Source organism: Leptopilina boulardi, unplaced genomic scaffold (assembly GCF_019393585.1).
Source record: "Leptopilina boulardi isolate dan_hultmark-lab unplaced genomic scaffold, ZJU_Lbou_2.1 LbouV2_376, whole genome shotgun sequence".
In the NCBI taxonomy this organism is placed as follows: domain Eukaryota; kingdom Metazoa; phylum Arthropoda; class Insecta; order Hymenoptera; family Figitidae; genus Leptopilina; species Leptopilina boulardi.
Window position 1 is genome coordinate 673,443 of NW_026137947.1, and position 26,551 is coordinate 699,993.

The 26,551-nt window shown below is 27.8% G+C and overlaps 1 protein-coding gene across 7 annotated transcripts in view; it reads left to right on the forward strand.

Moving 5' to 3' along the window:
• LOC127287858 (tyrosine-protein phosphatase Lar) overlaps positions 1-26,551 on the forward strand; it is a 434,077-nt gene that overhangs the window by 253,263 nt on the left and 154,263 nt on the right. For 6 of the 7 annotated variants that reach the window (XM_051314983.1, XM_051314984.1, XM_051314982.1 and 3 more), the window contains one exon: positions 25,790-25,825. The exons of the other annotated variant lie outside the window; for it this stretch is intronic. In XM_051314983.1, coding sequence (XP_051170940.1) covers positions 25,790-25,825 — 36 coding nt within the window. The remainder of the gene's footprint in view (positions 1-25,789; positions 25,826-26,551) is intronic. 7 annotated transcript variants of the gene reach the window in all.

Below are 26,551 nucleotides of genomic sequence, written 5' to 3' on the forward strand. Positions count from 1 at the left end.
CAAAATGGAAAATTGTAATTTTTTCGCCCCTTGTTGGATTTTACAAGAAAGAGTATATAGTACAAAAAGAGAGAGAGAGAGAGATGCTCCTCTCTTGGAATATGCATGGAGCAGAAAGTGTAATTCAATGAAATACGCAAAGCAGTGGTACCGGTGTCACGGGTGATCCAGGTACACTACCACGACAATCTGAATAAACGACTCAAAAGAAGAGCGGAACTGAAGGTTCTTGAAGGCACATTGCGTTTTGTGTTTATATATATATATATATATATATATATATATACCTATGTAGTTTGGAGGCTGTGCTTCGCAGAAGTCGGGCATAATTTCTTGGTGACAGCGTGGCGCCGGGCTTTTCAACCCTTATAATATCCTCAACGCCCTCGTTCTGACCTCTTCCCTTCTCCTCACCCCCTCCCTCCTTTTTCCTTACACCGCCCCCCCCCTCTCTCTCTCTCTCTCTTTGCCCCCTATGGGAATACATTTCCATGTATTTTCCTGAGCCGCTTCTCCAAGTCTTCACCATGAACCTTCTGCTTCGTCTGACTGTAACTCATCCCCCCCCCCTTTTTTTTTACCTTCACCCTTTTTTTGAACCCTAATGTATTACATCTCTTTCTTTTTTTTTCTTAGTTTTTCTTTAAAAATATTTTTCCATTGAGCTTTTTCCTGTTTCTTTAATTACCAACATTTTTTTTTACAGAAATTCGCAACTTTTCAGAATCTTTGTAACATCCTATGTACCAATTCTTCAAACGACTTTCTCTCATTGCTTTTCATTCGTTTCTCTTTTTTTTTTTTCTCCAATGAAACTCTTTCACGTCCCTCGTGTGTAAATAGAATGTGACTTACTTGAATCAATCTTCTTCGTCTCATGAGATAAAGAATCGTTTGTTGAAAGGGTGGGGAGAAGAAAAGACTAAAATAAACCCTCTGTAATTCTATTCTATAGATAGTTAATTGATCTTAATATAAAATTTTCGACGAAATTGTATATAGAGGGTAAGAAAAAAAGGGTTAATTTGACAAAATTGTAAAATTATTACTAATATGTAAAATAATTTGTTACGAAATAAAAAATATAGAATAGTAATAATAATAATAATACGAACAATAATAATAAAAATAGGTTATTATTATTATTAGGATAATAATAAATAGAATAAAAAATACAGTATAAAGAACCTATAATACTGCTTTATTGAAACACAATTTCTGACAGTTTTTATTTTCTTTTTATAACTTTCTTCTTCTTGTTTAAAAAAAAAAACTCGGTCTAGAGTTTTATAAGCCGCGCGCGCGCTAAAGAATACGTATATTGGAAAAAAATTAGTTTCCAAGTAAAAAGAAATGAGACAAATCAAAATAAAAAAAAAAAAAGTTGTTTCCAACAGTTCGACTAACGAATCATTAACTCTCAGAATATATTATATATATATATATATATATATATATATATACACATAAAAGACTTGGCTATATGTCGATGATAATGGTTTCTACTTCCTAACAAGGGACACGTTTCCAAGTTAAATTCACGCATAAAGGAATTCCCTGCTATCTAATCTCTCTCCCGGTGGTTGAGATACCATCTTTTCCCCGGGAAAACGTTCTGCGAAACTCTTGAGCAAAATTGTTGAATGTATTTCTCCCTCGGTATATGTGTGTTGAATAATCTGTCAAGTATAAAATTTTATTATATATTCTACAGGATAGTGGAATTTTAAGTATACTTTTATATATAAAAAAGAGTAAAAAAAATTTATTTTCTAAATAAGAAATAATATCAATATACGCTTCTTTTTTGTAAAATAGTTTTTTGGATCTTTGAAAAAAATTCTCTGTCTATGATTATATTGTGGTTTTACTACTTAAAACTTTTCAATTATTTTCTTCATTTAAAATACTTTTGTCTGACTATTTCATGGTTCTGCTATTTATTTATGTAATTTTCCTACTTTCTTGCAAATGTATTTAAATAACATTATACTAACAAATGTCTGACAAAATTTTGGTTGTACTACTTAAAATTGAAACTCAATTATTCTGTAGTTGTAAAATATCATTGTATGACTATTTTATGTTTTTACTACTTGTTTATGTAATTTTCTTACTATTTACAAAGAACCATACTGTAAATAATATTAAAATCACAAATGTCTGACTATATTTTGGTCGTACTACTTAAAATATGAATAAAATCAAATTTTTCAGTTGTAAAATACAAATGGCTGGCTATTTCATGGTTCTACTACTTGTTTTTCTCCTACTTCTATTAGTAGTAACAAAAATTAAGTGAAAAATATAAATATTACAATTGTCTGACATTGTTGTGGCTTTACTACTTAAAAACTAAATTTTAATCATTTTTATCATATTCAATATGGTTACCTGACTATTTCATGGTTCTACTACTTGTCTATGCTATTTTCTGACTATTTGCAATGAAACATACTGTACATAACAGTAAAATCACAAATGTCTGACTTAATTTTGTTTGTACTACTAAAAATAGAAATTAAAACATTTTGTACAATACCATTGTCTGACTATTTCTTGTTTCTACTACTTAATCCATATTTTTTTCCTACTATTAACAATGAAACCAACTTCCATGTCAAAAATTGACTACTTACGCAGTATACTTCCGGTACTGCAAGTACTGTCACGATACAAGTATCAGTACCGCGCCAGTAGTGAAATTTTTGGTAGACTATAATTTCGAAAAAAAAGAAATGTCTGACATAATTTTGGTTCTACTACTGAAAATAGAAATTAAAACATTTTGTAGTTGTAAAATACTATTGTCTGACTATTTCTTGTTTCTACTACTTAATCAAATATTTTTGTCCCACTATTAACAACGAAATCGACTGTAAATAAAATTGAAAAAATATAATGTCTGACAAATTTTTGATTGTACTACTTAAAATTAAATTAGGAAATTAAAGTAGTTTAAAAATTCCAATGTCTGACTATTTTATGGTTCTACTACTTGTCAAGATCGTACTTTTACCATTTGTAACGAAATTCTAGTAAAAATATTACAAATACTACAAATGTCTGACATTGTTGTGGTTTTACTACTTAAAAACAAATTGTAAATCATTCTTTATAATTTACAAAATATCATTGACTATGTCATGATTCTACTACTGTTTTAACATTTAATTTAATTTTAAATTTCACAAAAAATTTTTCTCCGAAAAAACACCGTAAAAAAGAACGATTCTAAAATTATAAATCTTTCGTTATGATATTTTTCAAAACATAGCCAAAAAATACTGATTAAAATGTATATTAAAACATTTTGAAAATAAAGTACCATTAATAGTAACTAATTCAAAATAAAATATGCGCAAAAATTGAGAAAAATCCTCGAGAGTTGTTTTTTTTCAAGAAAAACTTAGAAAAAAATAAAGCTTTCAATGAAAATATGTCGTTGAAAATGGATTTTTGAAATAAAAACACAAGTGTATAGCTTGAGGCAGGATATAAAAATGATCTTAAAATTCATGCGCAAATGAAATGTGGAAAAGAAAGCTGACAGAGGGAATATGGTGGATTGGGAGGGGTACAAATTGCTCGCGTACTGGAAGGATGCTGCACGTCTAAGTATATATATAGAGTTTATATTTATATATATATATACAATATATATATATATACGTACAGGTGGATGTGTCACAAGTACACAGTTTTCGAAATGTCAGTAAGGTGTGTATAGGTATATGTTGGATGGAACAGGTGCAGGTTACCGCTGTACTAGGAAATTGCAGTGCTTGGTCCCCCAGGTGCTCTTCGTCATCATAAAGCCTACGCTACTGCGTTATACTGTATTAAACCCAGTCTCGTACAACACTTCCACCCATTCTACTATCTCTCTCCCTCTTTCTCTCTCTCTCGCTTTCTCTCTCTCTCTCTCTCTCTCTCTCTCTCTCTCTCTCTCTCTCTCTCTCTCTCTCTCGCTTTCTCTCTTACTCTGGTACAATTCTGTTTCACCTCCCGGCGAGACCTATGACCATTTCTCGAGAATAGTAGATTCGCTTGCGAACACCCACTGGCTATTTTGATAACTGGTATTTATGGCAAAAAGTTAGGACTCACTGTGACATTCCACAGCGAACCTTCTACGTCTCTGGTTTTCTTTCATTAGAACCTCACGTCTACATTTCGCGCAAAACGGTAGTTTGCACTTTGATGCTTTTATTCCTAAAATATCACCTGCCGGGTATTACCTTTCACCACAGTTATTTTCCCTCCTGTTTTCTATATATATATATATATATATATATTATTCTTTATTTTTCTCTTCTTTCGTTATTTTTTTCTACTTTTGTACTCTATTTTTTCCAAATTGTTTTTTTTTCTATCTAATTTTATTGGAATTTATTAACAATTTTTTTTTTTTAGAAAAAAAATAATTATTTTATTTTTTATAATTTTTTTTTTCTTCATTTTATTGTAGAAGAAATTATTTTATTTTTTTATAATTTTTTTTTTTTTCTTCATTTTATTGTTGAAGAAAAAATCTCGATACATATCTTGTCAAATAGCACGCGAGCAGATCATGCAAAGTAAGATCAACAGCAAACAGAGCGTGTGTTGCTTGTGAGTTGAAGTTGACTGCAACTCGCGTGCACATCGATCCACTCCATCTCTTGCTTTTCTTAACTTCCTGGGACACGCACCACTTTTCTCGAGGACCATAAGAGAGGAGGGGGATAGAGATGGAAATACAAGTATACAAAATCTTTCCTGGCCAGGTTGATAGTTCTCTCACGAGTCTCAATATGTCGCGTACACTCGTGCGTATTAGCCTTACCTAAACTTACTGATCTGATTTCTTTTTTTTTTTAATTTTTTTAATTTTTTTAATTTTCATATTTATTTAAAAAGAAATTACAAATAATTGCCTATAAAATAGAAATAATTTTTTTGTCAAAATAGAAAAATGACAAATATTAATGATTTAGATATGGAGAATATTCTGAATTTGTTTTCTTTTTTTCGAAAAATATATAAAGCAAACAACTGTTTTGTTTTTATTACACACTGCCGGAGGGAGTTATGAATATTCTTTTCAGTTGTTGTTGTTGTTGTTCAAAAGCTCATCATGTTCGTGGAACAAAATTAAAAAAAAAAATTTTCCACTGGAATAATATACGTACAGAGTGAAGCTACCACGTTTTCTGCTTTTAACTTTTCAATCTCTTTATTACTCATTAATTATTTTTTCAATATCCTTTTAATATTTTTAAAAAATTCATTTTTTACACCCATTCAATTTTTTATAATAACCAATCATTTTACTACAAAAAAAAAAGAAACTTTTTTCTCTTCAATTATTATTAGTTAAATAATTGTTTAAAAATCCTTTAAAAATTTTTTTTTTAAAAGGGGGGGGGGAAATAATGAAAAGTTAATTTTATTTTGAGGTGAATTTAATAATAAGATAGTTGATTTGTTGAGGTATGATAACAATTCGAGTTGAAATTGATTATCGATACTAATGTTGTTAGAGACTATTTGAAACGTAACACCCGGTATTTGCAGTCTCTATCATTTGTCACTGTATCCGGCCTTCACTTTGACACGAGATTGTAACTGATTGGTTACAGACGAACGCAACCTAATTAACCTGAAACTAGTACTAGCCCAGAATGTTTTGATATACAAACGGTCATTCGCTCTGTTTACTAAAATTAATTAATGCGTATCCACTATTACAAAGATTATTATATGAAAATTCATCTTTTCGTTAAAATCGCATATGTATATCAAAGAATATTCTAATTTGAATATTTTTCCAATAAATTGTAATTTAAAAAAATTGTTTTTTTGGGTTTTAATTTTCAATAAAAATCTACATTTTGTAATGTCAAAAGATTGAATTAATGTATGTTTCAACAAATTAGAAATTCACTGCACTGTGTTACTGGATTCGCAAACATTTGGAATATTTACTTTTACCTAATTTGAACCACTTGAGTAGCAAATTATATCGTTTGTTCAGTGACTCTCTGAATCTTCTTGAAGAAGATGAAAGAAAATTTATATATATATATATATATATATATATATACCATTTATCCCCCGTTTGGTAGAGGAAATTCCTTGTTTCGTGGTCTCCAATGTTGATTCTGGACAAAGTAAATATACAGTCAACGACGAACTGATATTTTCTTTGGAAACCCATGAAAACGCTTATCTCGTTACCGTTACTATGTTTTGGTAAGGTGACTAACCCACACCATTCATTTCCTTTTTGGTCTAATCCATGAAACATAATTACCACCTGCCCAATGCACTCGTAAATTTTAACCCTTAATAGTACGCGCAATACCCCCTTTCTATATATATATATATGGTATATACGAATATAAAGGATTTTATATGAATAATACATGAATTTCAGAGTCCCTTTTGGAATCAGACAATTATAAGTCTCCCTCTTGGAATTGGACAATTATAAGTTCGCATGTGTACGGATCCTACTTGATTCCAAATGGAGTGGGAGGGTACTTCAAAATAATTACAGATTAGCCTATGCAAATTAGAGGGACTGAGCCATTTTCAAAATTCAATCTTTTGATATTAATGAAATTCATGCAATTATATACAAATAATATATAATATATAGATATTTTTTTTTTGTTGATGATTTTGAAAAAAAAACAGTATTTTGTTGTAGTGTTTTTTTGGAAATATTTAAAAATATTAATGAAAGATATATAATTTTGAAATCGTTACATTTTTAAAGTAGTAGAAGTATGATATAGTCAGGCAATGATATTTTGTAAATTATAAAGAATGATTTACATTTGTTTTTAAGTAGTAAAACCACAACAATGTCAGACAGTTGTAGTGTTTGTAATATTTTTACTAGAATTTCGTTACAAATAGTAAAAGTACGATCTTGACAAGTAGTAGAACCATAAAATAGTCAGAAATTGGAATTTTTAATCTACTTTAGTTTCTTAATTTAATTTTAAGTAGTACAATCAAAAATTTGTCAGACATTATTTTTTCAATTTTATTTACAGTCGATTTCGTTGTAAATAGTAGGACAAAAATATTTAATTAAGTAGTAGAAACAAGAAATAGTCAGACATTGGTATTTTAAAACTACTTTAATTTCTTAATTTTAATTTTAAATAGAACAACCACAAATTTGTCAGACATTATTTTTTCAATTTTATTTACAGTCGATTTTGTTGTAAATAGTAGGGAAAAAATATTTAATTAAGTGGTAGAGACAAGAAATAGTCAGACGGAATTTTATAACTATTAAATGTTTTTATTTCAATTTTAAGTAGTACAACCAAAAATTTGTCAGAAATTATTTTTTTAAATCTTATTAACAGTCGATTTTGTTGTAAATAGTAGGCAAAAAATATTTGATTAAGTAGTAGAAATAATAAATAGTCAGAAATTAGTTTTTTAAAACTACTTTAATTTCCTAAATTAATTTTAAGTAGTACAACCAAAAATTTGTCAGACATTATTTTTTTCAATTTTATTTACAGTCGATTTCGTTGTAAATAGTAGGGAAAAAATATTTGATTAAGTGGTAGAGACAAGAAATAGTCAGACGGAATTTTATAACTATTAAATGTTTTTATTTCAATTTTAAGTAGTACAAACAAAATATTGTCTAACATTTGTGATTTTAATGTTTTTTTACAGTATATTTCATTGCAAATATTCAGAAATAAATAGACAAGTAGTAGAACCATGAAATAGTCAGACAACTGTATTTAAAATTATAAAAATGTTTTAAATTTAGTTTTAAGTAGTAAAGCCCCAACAATGTCAGACATTTGTAATATTTATCATACTTTTGACTTAATTTTGTTACCACTAATAGAAGTAGGAAAAAACAAGTAGTAGAACCATAAAATAGTCAGACAATTCTATGTTATAACTGAAAAATTTAATTTTACTTCTATTTTAAGTAGTACGACCAAAATATAGTCAGACACTTGTGATTTTAATGATTTTTACAGTATTGCTTCATTTCAAATGGAATTTATCAGTAAAAATTTTCAAAATTCTTTTTTGCAAAAGAAAAAAATTTTGCCTTCAAAATATCGGGATATTTTTTTTTTTTTTTTTTTTTTTTATTGTTAGGCTATAATTCTAATTAAAATTTTTGAAAAAGCTGTGGTTCAGACAGTCTCCGCGTTCGATGCGCTTGTCTGTCCGGGACGAACCACTGTCACCGTAGCGAAAAACAAATTAGCCGTATCGACAAATTCACGTCAGGTTGGGAAAGCCTATCCATGTCTCTGGATTTGGACATGCTCTTTCGAAATCGTGACGGTAAAGGCGTATAGCCATTAATTGTCTCTCGCAAATATATACATATATAAATTTTTTTTCTATTTTTCTCTGTTGAATTTTTTTTTTTTTTATTTTCCCTTTTTCTGATTATATAACAAATTTATTAGTCACAAGAATTAAGAAAATCGATACCTTTTTTTTCCTCTCTTTAAATTTGATATAAAAATTGTATTTTCTTTATAGAAATATAATTATGAATTTTAATTATATTAAATAATTAATATTAATTAATCAAAATTAATTTTAATTAATTTTATTTTGAAAATCAATTTTTACAAAATTGACTATTATTTTTATTTATTTAATTTTACAATAAAAATAATGTTATTTATTTTTCAATTTAAAAAAGCAAAAAAAAAAAAATAATGGGTTAATTGAAAGTGAATGTAAAATGAAAATAGGCATTTCCCACAACCGACATCACACAGAGTGTTCTGGAATTTACCCAGTAATTGCAATTAACTGAGCAGTTATAATTTTCCCCCTTTCATGAAACGGGAAACTTGGCATATCTTTTGATACCCCTAAATAGTTGAAATTGATATGGGAAAAGCATTTATTTTATTATTTCCTTCGATTATATTTTACATTCTGTGAATATGACACTAATTACATTCTCTCCCTTTATATAGAAATAAAAATGAGGACTTTAAATACCATCTGTTACATTAATTATATTATTAGATTTCGATAAAAAAAAAAATTTATCACACATTAAATATTATTCTATTTTATAAATTTTTTTTTTGGATTTTATTTATTTACCTCGTAAAAAAAATGCCGATTTGTGTTGAAATATTTTTCTTATAAGTAAAAAAAAAAAAAAAAAAAAAACTACATAGAAATAAAAGTTCCTTGAACACGAATTTATAGAATCCAATTTATACCAGATTTAAGTGGATGACGGGGAAAATACAAGTTTATTGCCATGAAATCGTTTGGACTTTGAATTCTTGATGGCAAAGAAAAATGATTAAAGAAAGATCAGCTTACGACCCGAGAGAGAGAGAGAGAGAGAAAGAAAGAAAAAAGAGACAGACAAGGAGAGAAGAGCAAGACAGCGCTGTTCTCCTAAACCGAGATTACCTTAAGAACACCCTCCCCCCCCTTTGCCCCCCCCCCTAGCCCCTTTCTTTACTCTTAGCTTCTCGAAACGTTATTGCTGCATTTCACTTTAGCTCTCATACTTTAGCCTCCACTTCACGGACGTAACGCTTTTCTAGTCCAATACCACATCCAATAAATTAACGAGAAAGTTAACGCGCGTTTCGCTACTCGAACACAAAGGTACGCTTTAACCTCTTTAAATCATCAATTAGAAAAAAAAAAATTACCACTTTTTATTCTTAATGAAATTGCAAAGATTTATTAGACTTTTGAATTTACAAATTGTTTTTTAAGATAAAAAAAAAAATATTATTTTTTAACAAAAAAAGTGACGTTTTTCTTGAATAAAAATTTTTTTTTTTTTTTTTTAACGAAGAAAATTGATTTGTACAGAGAGGACAAAGCAATATTTTGAAGTGTGTTTGTGTGTAGATCGCGAGGCGTCAAACAATACAACGTACCCTTCAATAGCAGAACTGACGTGAATTGGTGAATTTCTGACCCCGGATACCAATTATTGGCATGATCCTGCTTGACCGAAACCCGAGGCGAAATTGTCAATTTATGCGTCTCGTTAGTTCGCGCTACTGATCACAATATCATCGTAACGTCCTGCGTTATATATATATACACACACATTCACCCGCAATATTATTAAATATTCTAGTTTTTTTTTCTATTTTTACATTATTTTAAAAATTTAAGTTAAAGATATTCTAAATAAAAAAAAAGGAAAAAAAACTCTAAATTTTCTTTGAATAAAAACGAAATGACAGGAAATGATAAAAAAAAGAAAGAGAGAGAGAGAGAGGGAAAAATCTTGCAGAGAATTCTCGATTATATGAGCAATAGAAAATGTGTGGCGATGTGCCGGCAGATTTCTCTTTTCGAAAACTCACGTCTGTCAGTGATCAGAAGGATGACGACGACGACGACGACGCACCACGTACAGTCATAAAAATAAAGCATAAAATCAACTGCTGACTCAATTGTGCTGTGAGAGAATATGCGGAGCATGCAATTTAAATCATAAAACTCAAATAAATTCCTATGCTCTTTGCCACTGAGTACTTTAAAGCCTTTTGCGCTCTCTTTCTTCATCGCAAATGAAAAAAAAAAAAAAAAAAAAAAAAAAATTTTGTGCTAATTACAAAATTAACAAAAAATAATTTTTCTTTATAGAAATATTTTAATATTGTTTTTTTTTTTTTCAAATTAGAATATAAAACCTAAGTAACTATTCATTTTGAAGTACAAGAAAAATATGCCTCGTAGGTGGCGCAACGTTCAGTTGATTTTAAACTACAACAAAAATGAGAGACAGTTTTTTTCTAAATATTAAAAAGCATTTCAAAAATTAATACCGCGAACAATTAATTTTTTCTAATTAAATCAAAGAATTAAATAATAAAAGTGTTGAGAAAAAAATTTGTTGGTAACAATAAATAAAAAAATTTTCCGCACCGTGATAGAGGGGGGAAAGTGGTGGAAACTTTTTTAATTTACGACAATCAATTAAATTTGCCGCACATCCATAAATACACTTATGCTATGAAGAGTTCAGTGGGATTATCTATGGTGGGTCTTGTGCAGAGGAATACGAAGTGATAATATTTCATTCACAGGACTGCAGTATCATTTTTCAATAGTTCAGCTTACCCGGCAGTTATATCGGCGAACTATATCGCCATGAACGTTAACCTCTGATGCTTGAAGCGCGTACCTTCACCCTTTTCCGCTTATAACTTCCTCCACCTTTTTCTCTCTTATATATATATATATATATATATATATATATATATATATATATATATATATATATAAACTCGCGCGCACACTCGACTTTTCTCTCTCTCTCTCTCTTTTTGCCATGAGATGCAGGAGAACATTGGACCCCGTGAATTTTCGATGCAAATGAGGCTGCTGATACCCGCGAAATATAAATCCGAAAAACCCCCGCGAATATTTATGCCCATTATCTGATGACACCCTTTCCCCTTACCCCTTTCTACTTTTCCTTCCCTCCCCTCCATTTGCCATCTCTTCCAACAAAACCTCTCAACTTGCCTTTATTCATCTACTCGATCGTTTCTCATTCTCGACTGTAATTTATTCTAAAGTAAATTATTTCACTTTTCACGTCACATTTGTCTTGAATCTTTGATATGAGAGTTTCTTCTTCGTATATATATATATATATATATATATATATTTGAATTAAAATTTTATACCATATGTGATGTAATCAATAATTTCACTTTTTCGCATTAGATTCTAATTTATATAAATTGACTTTAATATTTTATTAATTCATGTCCTTGTAAATTGTCCCATTACACAGAAAAAACCTGAATTCAAATTGAGTATAGATTCTATACTCAATTTGATTCGCAACAAAAATGAAACTGGTTGTCTCATTTCGAGTTCTAAGGTAAAAGTATCAAAACGAAACAGGCAAGTTTCATTTTGAGAAAAAGAAAAATGGAAAAATATTGTGAAATAACGAATAATTTTGCACAAAAACATGAAATATAATAATTACAAAGAAGTAAATAACACGCTAGACTTAATATATTTGATTAAAAATTGCTTGTAATCGCGTAATAAAATAATAAAGGAAATATGTTTTTAGGTTAGAAAAATGAAAACATGTGTTTTGACAACAGGAACGGTACTGCCAACTTAAATAATAGCGGTAAATTTAAAAACTTATGAAATTAATTATTATCTACGTAAATAATAATAAATAATTTTTATTTAAAAACTTCTAAATATTCGTACTGGTCAAAATAATCTTTCTGGTGTTGTTGAAATATTAGAAACAATAATTGAAATACAAAATTACTCTGCTTATGATGCCAACTTAGAAATCTGAAATTCCAGCCAATATCATTTTGAATAACATGAAGTTTGTCCCATACTCATTTCGATACCCAAAAGAAAATGAGTTGCAACAAAAATGAGTCCATGTTTTTTCTGTGTATCATTTTAGTGTCCTTGAAATAATATTCATGTTTGTACTTTCCCTGATGGAAATAATTATCTTGAGAAAAAAGAATTTTTTTTATTGTATTTTAATTTTTTTTTTTAAGAAAAAAATATAGTTTCTGAAATTGGATATATTTTGAAAATTATTGTTTTATTTATTATGAATTTTTTTTTTCGAAAATAAAAACAATGTGGCTTCTGAAATAAAATAATATATAAAATTATAAATATAATCACATGTAAATTATATAAATGAAAAAATAAATGATAAAATAATATATAAAATTTTAAATATAATCACATGTAAATTATATAAATGAAAAAATATTACAGTTTGAAAATATAAATACGAAATATTTTGAAAGAGGCGGGACAATTTTGTAATTATCTGTCTATAACCTGAGATGTTTACATTAAAGTACAAAAAGGGACCTTAGGCCGTGAAGCCCTTAAACAATGTGAAGGTTAAATCCCAAAAACAATTCAAATTAGTTGCAATTCGTGTTTTGACCTGTTTAGACGTTCTTAATGCGAGTGTAATGCGAGTGTTTTGTAATTTAAAAATTTAATTTCTATTTAATTAATATTTTTTCCATTTAATAAATATATTTTTTTACATTTATTTTTTTATTTTATATTTTCATATTTGTATAGTGAATAGCTTCGGGAGTGCTCGGAATTTTTTTTTTTATAAGCGAACGACAAAAATTTCATTAACCTTATTTTTTGGTTTTGCTATTTTAGTAAATTTTTCTTTTTTTGTTCCTGAAGTGTTCGAAATTCTTAAAATCGCGATCGTTTTTTTTTTTTTTTTTTGAAAAAAAAGTATTTTGTTTTTTGTTTAGTATTTAAATTTGCGCTTTCGGGAGTGTTCGAATTTTTTTAAATCGCGAGTGTTTTGTCAGCAGATCTTATCTGAATCATCACCGTTTGCAAAAGATAAGGTTAGAAATATTTTTTTTTTTCAAATTAAAATTACTGTTTTTTTTTCAGCAATTTTTTGTTTTTATTTTTTTATTTCTCTTTATTAAACAAATTTTTTTAAATTTCTAACAAACAGTTAATACTATTTTAACGCTTAGAAAATTATCCGCAAAAAGTAAAATAGAAAAAAAAATAAAAACAAAAAATTACAAAAATATTTTTTAGTAGTAATCAAACACTAATTGTGGGAAAAAATATTTTTTTATCTAAAAAATTTGTAAATAGTGGATTTTTATTGTCAATGTCAATTGTGTTTTTAATTTTTACAAAAACATAACATTTCACATAATGTCATATCCAAAGATCTGCTATATTTTGTAGAATTTTTTAGGTTCTTATAAATTAAATTCGGTATCTTGGCAAATATATAAATTACAAGCAAACTTAAAAAAAAAAATGAATATGTATGTATTCAAAAAAATATTTTATGCATTACAAGTGTTTCATTTACATAATCGTACATCTATATATATATCCTGTAAATTAACATTTTTGTATCTTAATGAAAAAGTGGTTTTAGAATTGTATACTCATTGGTAATTCATTCGCGTCTACAATATAAACGAAAAAAATGAAATTGAGTAATAAAATTACAAAAAGAGAGAAAGCATTTTTTTTTCTCTCTCTCTTTTTAGTGAACAAAATTTGATACCAATTTTTGTATATAAGAAACTCCAATGATTCGATTAAAACGGATGCCTAGATCAAATAAACCTCCGTGATTGTTGCTGGATTACACGTCAGAAAAGCAAAGTCTAATTAGTATACTCGCAATCGTTTTAATCGCATGCGCCCCCGCTTTATCAAGTATATAACGAGTTCATGGAAAGGATATCACGCAAGAACTTAAACTTTCAACATGCTTATTCTCTGCTTTGCTTTTCGACGTGGTCATTTGCGATTGAGAAAATTACAATTCACAGTACTGTAAAATTAACGCGAAAATACTCAACAAAGTATTATAGAGAAAGAGAGACGGATATTATTACCCAACACCCAAAGTAAAATTTCATTATCGAAAAATATTGCAGTGAATTATTTCATAAAATTAATAAAAAAATAAAAAAATTAAATTAAAAAATAAATATCTAAATATTATAGAAATGTATTATATTTTAAAAGCAAATAGTTCAATTAACTTTAAAACTGATGTTGAAAAGTTAAGTTATATTTATTCACAGTTAATATCATAACAATTTTTTAATATACGTTTGTGAACCGATCAGCACTTTTTATACGAACTTTGGCTTGATACCGTTTTGATTCTCAATACTAAATTTACTTTTCATTGAGCTTTCTAACCTACAAAATTGAAACACATGTCAAACATGAATTTAAAAAAAGTTTTATTTATAATTTTTAACTTAACACATATAATATTTTTTCAATTCAATTTTCCAAATTAATATACATGTTTCATAATTATATAAAAAATAATTTAAGTAATAGCTGCTTTTTACAGTTTTACATTTTTACAGATGACTAAAATTATTATAACTAAAATAACAAAAACCCATTATGTATATTAACTAAAATGAAACAGACGTGGTATGTATTCTTCATAAAAAGAGCTTTTATCTTAGTTTTGAAAAAATTCTAAAATGATTTATCTTTGCAGAAATGTATCTGATGAGGACACAGAATTCTGTGTCGAAACGCGTCATGTCAATTGTTGCAATAAATTAAAAGCCATTTAGGCCAAAAATGTAAAAAGAAAACATCTTTTAATTGAAATATATTGTCTTTAACCTAGAAATTTTAAAAAATAAATATATGAACATTAATTGTGAATTTTGATTAAACCAAAATGTCACATTAAATATTTCCCTACGATCTTATTTCATATTACCAGATATATTGAATTTGAAGGTATAAAACGATATACATATTTCATTCGAAACATCACCATAATTCTCCCCCTGTCTTTTCTCGTCTTTTGTAACGAAAAAAAAAAATAATATCTTGTATGGATCAACGGAAACGATCTATCAAGACAGGTATACGTGCCTTGTACCTGAGAATATTTCGAAGATAGTTGGAAAATTTCCGCGAGGAACCTATATAAGGTAGCAAGTAATTTTTTCTCTCTGTCTCTCTCTCTCTTTCTCTCTCGCTCGCTCGCGGCTCGACGACCACATTTTCCACCTCCAATCAAAGCCATTATTAAGCCGTCTACTGTCCCCGTGGTGGCTCCACGCCATGCCATGGTACTTTGTTCGCCTCCCCCCCACCCCCTTTTCTCTCCCCGTGAACTCATCGAGAGAACACCCCTAAAGCCTCTCGCTTGGCTCATTGCCAGCGTATATTCATTCCAGAAACTAGCCCCCAATCTAAGGGGCCAATTATTTAATCAATTCCACTCTCATAGCACTCCTAGAAATTGGGAGGAGATGGAGAAAGGAGTACCACACAGTTAGTCCAAGGAACTAGGAAAATTCCGCGTCGACAATTGAAATTGGTCCCCCATCATCCCAAAGGGGAATGGGTAGCTTTAAATTGGTGCTTTTGTTTCATTCTTGTGTCTGTGATATATTCTTTATTTCATAGCTGTCTCTTTTTTTTCATCTTATTGAAATAATTTGATGAAGAATCTATTTTTTTTTATTCGAAATTGTTTTATAATTTTAATTAAAATTTTTTTTTTGAGGAATTTTTATATTGAAAAAAAAAGATTTTGGATTTTAGTAAGTTTTGAAAGTTGAATTCCTTTGATAGGGGAAGTAGTAACAGATGTGTTTAGTCAGACTTGATTTAGTGTAATTTTTATAGCAGTAGTGGATGAAAGTTTTAGTCAGACGGAATTGTTTCGAATTTCATTAATATTTCTACAAGTAGTATAGGTAATTTTTAGTCAGACTCAACATTCGAGTAACTTTTTTCTCTTTTAGTAGTAAGGGGCTGTCCATAAACTACGTTACCACTTCTTCATTCTTTTTAGACCCCCTCCCCCCTCGTTACCAGTGCGTTAAATGCATTTTTTTTTAGATTTTTTGACCCTCTCCCCCCCTAAAATAGATAACGTAGTTTATGGACGGCCCCTAAGTACCGAACGGAAATTTTTCAAATTCCAGTATTTTTTCAGTAACAAAAGGACTCTGTCCGACATTCCATGTTTAAAGTTGTTTAATTTTCAGTAGTATCATCTATTTTTAGTCAGACATAATTTTTTTTTGTTGCAGTAGCAGAAATATGTTTTAGTCAGACAGAACTAATTTGAAATCTAGTATTTTTTACTACCAGTAGAAAAGTCAATTTTTAGTCAGCCAAGAATTTGTCATATTCAAGTATTTTTTTCAGTAGTATCAGATAGGTTTAGTCAGACAAATGTTTTTTTTATATTCTGCAAATTTAAATAATAATAAGTTTAGTCAAACACACTTTTCTGCTTTCAAGCAATTTTTCTAGCAGTAGTAATAAGTAACTTTAATCAGACCGAGTTTAGTCTATTCCAAATTCTACTGTAATTTTTTTAACTAGCTAGATTTGTAGTTTTTTTTCAAGTTCTTGTTTTTCTAATTTTAATAATATTATAAAATCAATTAAAATTTTCAAAAAAAAACCGTTTCAAAGATATTACAATTTTAATAAATTGTAAAATTAAATACACTAAAAGAAATAAAAGTTAAATGAATAATCCTTATATAGAATCGAAATTTAAATTAAGAGTGAGATGGAGAGAAGTCAATTAATAATTCCTTGAAATGAATCTTGAACGAGTGTAAATGAACTAATAATAATCAGTACTAGTTGAAATCAACTGAAATCAGAGAAACTTGCCTGTTTCTATCAGTCAAACAGTCTTGCTAAACTTTCAGTGACATTTACATATTAAACAGTCACTCTTATCGATCGACTGAATAAGTAAAGTCTCTTAACTGAAAATCCGCTTGTGATTCACCAAGGAGCGAAGGAAATGCCTAGCTAAATTTTACTGATCCTCTTGACGAATTATAAAAAATAAGATTTTTTTTTTGCCAATTTTCTATTAATTTTATCCCTATTAATATTATTACTATTATTATTATTATTATTTTTATTTTTATTTTTTTTTTAATAATAAACTATTTTTTTCCACTGTACAAAATCGATCCAATTTTGCGAATGGAAAAATTACATCAACGATTTTCCTTTTGAACCTTGAACCCTCGTTCGTTACTGCCATAAAATTATGTCTTGAATTTTAAGTCTTCTCGACTCGGTTAATCCCGGTAGTTTCTCAGTGTACGATCCAACGAACAAAGCTCGAAATAAATCTCGAGAGGTTGGTGAAGCTGTGGCGTGAGAGAGGATCTAGGGTTTTGGTATGGATAAAAGAAGGGTTAGGGGGAGGGGGTTTAGCTCGGTGAAAGGGGTAAAATAAAAGGATTGGTGAAAGTGGGAGGAGGGTTATAAGGTTTGGGGGGGAGGGAGATTTGCTGGCCTATGTAAAGGAGAAGATCGTGACGATCCCCAAGGGAAAAGGCTATACTGTGATCGTCGTACCGTGTTTCGAAAGTTAACGAACAATTCGAGAATAGGTCCAAACAGCGCCACAAACAATTAGATATAAAACCCATGTGTGGGGCACATCTAGGGGATTTAAAGGTTAATACACACCCAACGACGACGACGACGACGACGACGACGACGACGACGACGAATCGTTGTGGTTGATTCGGTGGGATGGTACACACCCTAGTACTACATCACCAAATCCCATGAGGATACCCTCTGACTAAACCCTTCTCCCCTTCCTTTTCGTCCCCCCTATCCAAAACACCTCTCACAAATTTCGACTATCACTCTTGCATTAACTGTAATTTTAACTCTTGAGTTTGATAAATTAACTCGATTACGATTTTGTTAGAAAAAAGAAATTTTTTTTTTTAATTACTAAATTGTTTTTAAGTAGTAAAAGTAGTTTTTTGTCAGACGTGACTGGAGATTGTTTTAGGAGTAGCAAAAGTAGGTTTTAGTCAGACAGAATTATTTTGAATTCTAGTAACACAAGGAAATATTCAGTTTTCAAGTAACTTTTTTCTTTCAGTAGTAACAGTCAGGTTTGGTCAGACGTAATTTTTTTTTATTTACTATAATTTTTTGTAGCAGTGTTAGTAGTAAAAGTAGGTTTTAGTCAGACAGAATTATTTTGAATTCTAGTAACACAAAGAAATATTTAGTTTTCAAGTAACTTTTTTCGTTCAGTAGTAACAGTCAGGTTTAGTCAGACGTAATTTTTTTTGATTTACTATAATTTTTTGTAGCAGTGTTAGTAGTAAAAGTAGGTTTTAGTCAGACAGAATTATTTTGAATTCTAGTAACACAAAGAAATATTTAGTTTTCAAGTAACTTTTTTCTTTCAGTAGTAACAGTCAGGTTTGGTCAGACGTAATTTTTTTTTTATTTACTATAATTTTTGTATCAGTGTCTCAGCAGTAAAAGTATGCTTTAGTCAGACAGAACTATTTCGAATTCTAATAATTCTTTTTACAAATACTATTAGTAGTAACATCCAAGTTTAGTCAGACATGACTTTTATGTCTAAGTGAAATTTTTTAAAAATCACTTTTATTGAGAGAAAATTTCTATTTAATTTTTCCAATTTTTCTAGTAGTAGTAGTAGTAAAAGTAAATTTTAGACAAAATTATTTCGATTAGAATTTTAAAATTCAATCGTCTTTTAACAATTTTATAATAGTTTAAAAAAATTGCGAGAGAAAAAAATTATCTCTCTAGTTAGAAATAGAATAATAATGAATTTTTCAAAGCTAATATCATATTTATGTTGAAATATAATTATATTTTTTCAAAGCAGCAATTTAATTATGTGTTTGTTTTCGTTTTCCTCAACAAAGAAAAAGAAAATATCTAACGAAGAGTACCGTCAGCCCTTTAACATAACAAAATGTTTTAGTAATTATACACCACTTAATTGCATCTCCTTTTACACGATAAAGACTTTTTTTTTAATCCTCTAGTTTTACAAAAATTCTTTCTCATATATAAAGAATTTGTTTTATTTTATGAAGAATTAAATATAAAAAGCAAAGAAGTTTACTATTAAAAAAAAAAAACAGTAACAAATCCCTTAAGGAAATTTTTTTTTTAATTTTCTATATATTGGAATGAATAATCAAATTTTTTTCTGCAACTTAATTGGTTTATTAATTTGCATTGTGCAGGAAATATTGGATAAGTTTAATAGATTGGCAAACTGATTATATGAATGGAAAAAAGAAGAAAAGCGATTTTTTAATTCGATAATTGATTGATAAAAATTATTTTTCAAAAAACCCATTGATTGATAAAACATTGATGGGAATATATTTTTTTAGAGTAGAAAATTTAGTGGAAAAATTAAAAAAAAAAAAAAATAATAATAATAATAATATGTCACATATGCGTGTGACACTTAAAGCTTCATTAACTTTTCAGGTGAAAGAATGAAAAGCTTCCTTTGCCGTTTTTTTACCATCTAAAGACGCGCTCAATAACTTCTCGTTTAGCAACCTTACTTGCGATCACAATCAGGCTACTTTTATGAGGCAATCACTGGAGGAGTAGCTTTCACCACCCCGACCCTTAACCTCCATCAGCAGCAAGTTTACGGTGAGCGTCAATTGCTTTTGCAAGACGCCAAGAAATTTTTTCTCCTCACCTCCAATTCCCCCGCCCCCCCCCCCCTTCCCCCAATCACATCAATCGTATATTCAAAATTTGTAATTGAAAAATTATAAAAAAAAAAAAATAATTACTGATTATTACTAATTAATTATTAGAACGATTTTTTACAATTATAAAAATAAAATTATAATAATAGTAATAATAATAATAATAATAATAATAATACCATTGAAATTCGGAGGAAAAGAATGATATCCTTTTTTTTGCAGAATATTCATGATATTTTCTAGTTGAAAGTCAAAATTGCATTACGTCTTTGAGTATCATATATATATACATAAAAGCGTAAAATAGTTCGTGAAGCTCCGTTTGTGGATTTGCAAGATATGGCGGATTATACGACGTTTCTTTCTCGACCTTACTTCACCTCTTGTCATCGTTTTTTTTTTTTTTTTTTTTTTTTTTTTTTTTTTTTTTTTTTTTTTTTTTTTTTTTTTTTTTTTGAGCTTACGTTATATAGAAATTCCACTCGCCAAAGCTTTAAACTTGCAATATATATATCACTAAAGTACAACAATATTCCTCTATACGAATAACTTTTGTGTCTCATATTTGTATATTTTTCCATTTTTACAATAAGTTTCAAATCCTGTTCTTTTCTTTTGTGTGGCAAAAAAATCGATAATATCTTACCACAATTTCAAAATAGAGGAATATTTTCAAATTCATTCACATTGAAGAATATAATAATTTTCATATCTAAAAGTTACGTGAAAATCTTTTTTTTTTTTGATTTTTCCATTTATTTTTGTTTTACTAATTGAAAATGTTAGTTCAATTATTAATTTTATTATTATTTTATTATTTTTATTACTTGAGAAAAAAAATAATTCAGATTTTTAACTTTTCTCTTTAAATAGAAGTAATAATAATAATAATAATAGTATGTGTAATAATTCGAACTATTATATAATCATTTTTATGGAGTCGTTATAATGTTGAACCTTATAAATTTTCCATCGACAACTTTTCTCCATCGTTACTCATTCTCTCTGTCTCTCTTTCTCTCGATTATATGACACTTGAAACAAACGTAAAATGTAGAACACTTAACAATGAATTTATGTCGTCTCTTATATTCCATTGTTTTTTTTTTTTTTTTTTTTTTGCTATCTACCCTACATCTAATAAACAAATTATTAATACAGATAAAGGAACAATTGAGTCAAGAATTTCTCAATTAAAAAATATAAATTTCAATAAAAGTCCAATTATTTAGCGTGGGATTAAAAGAAATTAAGAAAAAAAAATTTTTATTTGATTCAAATAATCGATTACTTGGCTGTTATTAAATAAATATTTTTTTTTCCACACAATAATTATTTCGTTTACTTTGGCTATTATCCAAATAAATATTTTTTTTTTGGATAAAATAATTTTTTATTTAGATCAAATAAACTGTATTCGAATCAATAATTTTTATATATTTTAAAATAAATATATTAACTAAAATAACAATTATTTCATAAAAATAAATATTTATATGATAAATAGTCAAGTAGATTTTATGTAAATGAGACAATTTTACTCATTGTAAAAATTTGTCAATATAAATGTTTAATAATTTTTATTTATTCAATTACAATGTTCTGGCATTACGAATTAAAAACAAACCATTAGTATTTAAAAAATTGTAAAAACTTTAATAAAAATTTTTACTATTAATTAATTTTTGCAAAAAAAGAATTTTATTTTATATTTATTTAAAAAGTAGTGTAAATTAATGAAGAATTTTTTAACTAAAACGTCAGCATCTTGTCGAGGAGTTTTTTTTTTTGAAGAATGGTGGGTGGTTTGGCAAAGAAGGATAATGCGGGGAAGGGAGGTGTAGAAACAAGATAAAGGATTAACAGTAGAGAAGGGTCAAGGCTCAACTACAGACCATCGACCATCCTTTGCGCGTCGTAATGAGACGAATGGAAGGTTGAGTAATAGATTCACATTATCCTATGCCTACGGTTTACTAGCTCTCCGCATGACGTATCACGCTTCACCCTCCTCTTCCGTTCATATACCCTCGAGGGTAAACACTTTAATTTAATACCAGCCTTGGAGCAGATAATTCAAAGAAGTAATGGATTAAACAATAAATTTCAAACTCTAAAACATACACACAGACACCGTATATATACAAAAAGCATTTTCATCAACATTACCCGCTAAATATTTTAGCAGATCTTTCATTAATTATACATAAGTTGAACTTTATTATTATATAGCAAAAGTCAAATTTTTTTAAGTAAGTTTTTTTTCACTGTCCTTTTTTCAAATTTTTTTCTTATTTTTTTGTTGTAATTTCATTAGTGAAGGATAAAAATCAATAAATAATGGTTTTAGTTGGACATAATTACTAAATTGGAAAATAAGTAGTAAAAGTAAATGTTAAGTCAGACTTTCTATTTTTCTCTTATTCTGTTTGTAATTTCATTCGTGGTGTATAAAAATAAATAAATAAATGGTGGTTTTAGTTGGACATAATTACTAAATTGAAAAAATCAGTAGTAAAAGTAAATGTTATGTCAGACTTTCTATTTTTCTCTTAGTCTGTTTGTAATTTCATTTGGGTGGATAAAAATAAATAAATTAATTAATAATGATTTTAGTTGGACAGAATTACTAAATTGGAAAATAAGTAGTAAAAGTAAATGTTAAGTCAGACTTTCTATTTTTCTCTTATTCTGTTTGTAATTTCATTCGTGGTGTATAAAAATAAATAAATGAATTAATAATGATTTTAGTTGGACATAATTACTAAATTGAAAAAATCAGTAGTAAAAGTAAATGTTAATTCAGACTTTCTATTTTTCTCTTATTTCAAATTTTTTCCTTATTTATATAATTAGTAAATTTGAAAATCAGTAGTAAAAGTAAATGTTATGTCAGACTTTCTATTTTTCTCTTAGTCTGTTTGTAATTTCATTTGGGTGGATAAAAATAAATAAATTAATTAATAATGATTTTAGTTGGACATAATTACTAAATTGGAAAATCAGTAGTAAAAGTAAATGTTAAGTCAGACTTTCTATTTTTCTCTTATTTCAAATTTTTTCCTTATTTATATAATTAGTAAATTTGAAAATCAGTAGTAAAAGTAAATGTTAAGTCAGACTTTATATTTTTCTCTTATTTTCAAATTTTTCTCTTATTCTGTTTGTAATTTCATTCGTGGTGGATAAAAAAAATAAATAAATAAATAGTAGTTTTAGTTGGACATAATTACTAAATTGGAAAATCAGTAGTAAAAGTAAATGTTAAGTCAGACTTTCTATTTTTCTCTTATTTCAAATTTTTTCTTTATTTTTTTTTTCTAATTTCATTAGTGACGGATAAAAATAAATAAATAGTGGTTTTAGTTGAACATAATTACTAAATTTGAAAATCAGTAGTAAAAGTCAATATTAAATCAAACTTTCCATGTAATTTTATTAGTAGAACAAATTGATTTTAGTCAAGACTAAATTACAAAATTATAATATCAGTAGTAAAAGTTTATTTAGTGATTCTTGCTAAATTCCAATTTTATCAGTAGTACAACTTGATTTTAGTCAGACATAATAAATTTCAAAAAAAAAAACAGTAGAAAAATAAATATTGAGTTAGACATTCTTTAAAATTTTATTTTTTTTAAGAAGTACAAATAAATATTTAGTAAGACTTAATGTTTTTGCAATTTTATCAGTAGTAAATATCGAGTTTAATCAGACTTGTAAAAATTTTTCTACTTGTGTATCAATAGCATAAATTTGTTTTATTTGGAAATAATATTAATATATTTATATAATATATATGTATATATTTATATATGTATTGTATGTATTATATATATATATATTCACGAATAGTAAATTGAGAACATGATTTTATCTCCAATGACCTAATAAAATTGGAGATGCAACAGCGTTGTTCGTTACGTCTTAAGTCCCATGAAAGCCTGTGATTGTAGCTCTTAATGCACAGTGTCTCGCCGCAGGCTTTGCGAAGCAACGTTATTCACGAATAAACACGTTTTCTCATTTTCGATATCATGTATATATATATATATATAAAATCGAGTCACTCGCATCAACTATCGACCCGTGTCTGAGAATTTTTCAAGGTGCAAGCCCTGCTTTTTTTCCATCTCTCAACTCCCTCCTTCATCTCAAAAAGTTGAGCGATAACCAAGGAGAAAACTCCATTTATCAACGATTCAATGTAAATGGATGACCATTATTCATAACCGCGTGCCTACATGATAAGTATCGCAAAATATAATATTCATTTACAACTGCAAAGGAATATTATCATTTATTTTCATAGAAACCCCTTCCTTCCATCTCACAGAAAAGAATTTTTTTCACTTAAAATTATTTTTTTTTTTATAAAATTTTTTATAAAAAAAATTTGATATATTTTTTTTTTCTTCTAAGCGAAAATAATGAAATTTTTGTTTATGTATGAAAGTGTAAGTTATTAGCATTGTTTACGCACTATGAGTAAGTTTCGAGTCAATTTCGCAATATGGAAACAGTATGAAGACACAAGGATATCACAAGGCCAGGGGGAGAGAGGGGGAATGGGAACAAAATAGCAGTAGGGGGACAGGGAATCCATGCCTTCGCTATTATACGGAGAGTTAACAGCAAGATTGTTTCTCAAAGTTAATTTGCATCTACGTGCGCGGTTAAAGCTAGCGTCGCATCTTGCAAACCTTGGTGGAATTAGCATTGAGAATTGAAATTATACCTGCATGTCTGACTATAAGTAGAAAGGGTTAATTTTTTTTCAATAATTAGTTATTTTTACCTTAAAAAAAAAAATTCCCCTTACGATAGTTTTTTTTTTTTTAATATTTATTTGAAATGAAAAATTTAAGAAAAAAAAAATTGTACAGAAAAAATTTTGTATATGCGAATAGAAAAAAAAACATTTTGACTGTCAAGAAATAAATTTTTCTAAATATGTTTATAAATGCTGATAAATTTTTTTCTTTTTGGTAGATATCTATACGTATGTATTATATATATAAAGATGTAGCGGAAGCCTTGGGCGAATCGATATTATTGATATATATAAAAATATTGTCCGCATGTCAGAGGCATCTGCTCACTAAGATTTTTTTGAAGCCTTTTAAAAGGGGAGAGGTTGAAAATTGAAATTCACGCTGAAAATGTCAGATATACTTAACACGTAACGGAAAAGCGTCCAGATTATTGAAAATTTTATCCCCTCATGCTTGTTTCCCCCTCCCCCCACCTTTCTTCTTTTATAAATATAAATCTCTAAATTTTTAAATAATTTTTTTTTCTCATAGACAATCTGTACGCTATATTATTTTATATTAAAATTTTTGTGACATATTGCGGTTATAAGCACATCAGGGATAACATCGATAAATTATAAATGACATATATATATATATTTAAATTAATATCTAGAAAATAATTTCACAAATTTCGTTATTATTCAAATATCTACATTTTAATTTTAAATAGAATGAAATTTAAAAACCAATTTCAAATGTCGAAACAGAAGTTGAATCAAAGTTTTTTTTTCAATTAAATAGTATATTATTAAATATTGCGAAATAATATATAGTATGAAATAATATTGTTGTGGTACTTGCTATCAAATAAAACTGACGTAAAACTCAGTTGTGAGACTCTCAAGTGTGTGACATAAATACGAATGACTTGAGACTCATCGAGACTTCTTTCAGAGAACAACATCAAATCTGGCATCATGTATGTATCACGTAAGTACCAGCACACGCGATCATGCAAGATGTATTTTATTATTAAATACCCTTGGGGATGATTACATAACTTTTTTTTCATCTTTTGTTTTAATCTTTTACACGTTCTAAATTTACATGACTATACTGAAAAAAAAATTTATTTGATTCAAATACCGGTGTATTTGGTTATTATCAAATAAATATTTATTTGAATCAAATAAATGATATTTGCTTTAAATACTGAAATATTTGATTCAAGTAAATATTTATTTGATAATAACCAAATACACCGGTATTTGAATCAAATAAAATTTTTTTCAGTGTAGTAATTTAAGTAAAAAAAAATTCATTTGAGTCAAATTATCACTTTACTATTATTAAATAAAATATTTAATTAAGCAAAATAATTTTTTTTTTTAATTAAATTCATTTTTATTTAAATCAATAATTTCTTGAAACAAATACAATATAATTAACTCAATAATTATTTAATAATTATTAAATAATTTTATATTTATTTGATAATAGAGTATTTTATTTGAATCAAATAATTTTTGCTTCACCGTACAGTGAAATATGAAAGTAGGATAAAGAAAAATTGAAAAAAAACCCCCAAAAAAAAGTTACGTAACCCACCTTCTGAATGGATAGAAAAAAAAAATGTAAACAGAAATACGCATTAATTCACAAAAGGGAAATACCCGAATCATCAGACGGGTCGGATGTATTTATACAGTTTCGCTA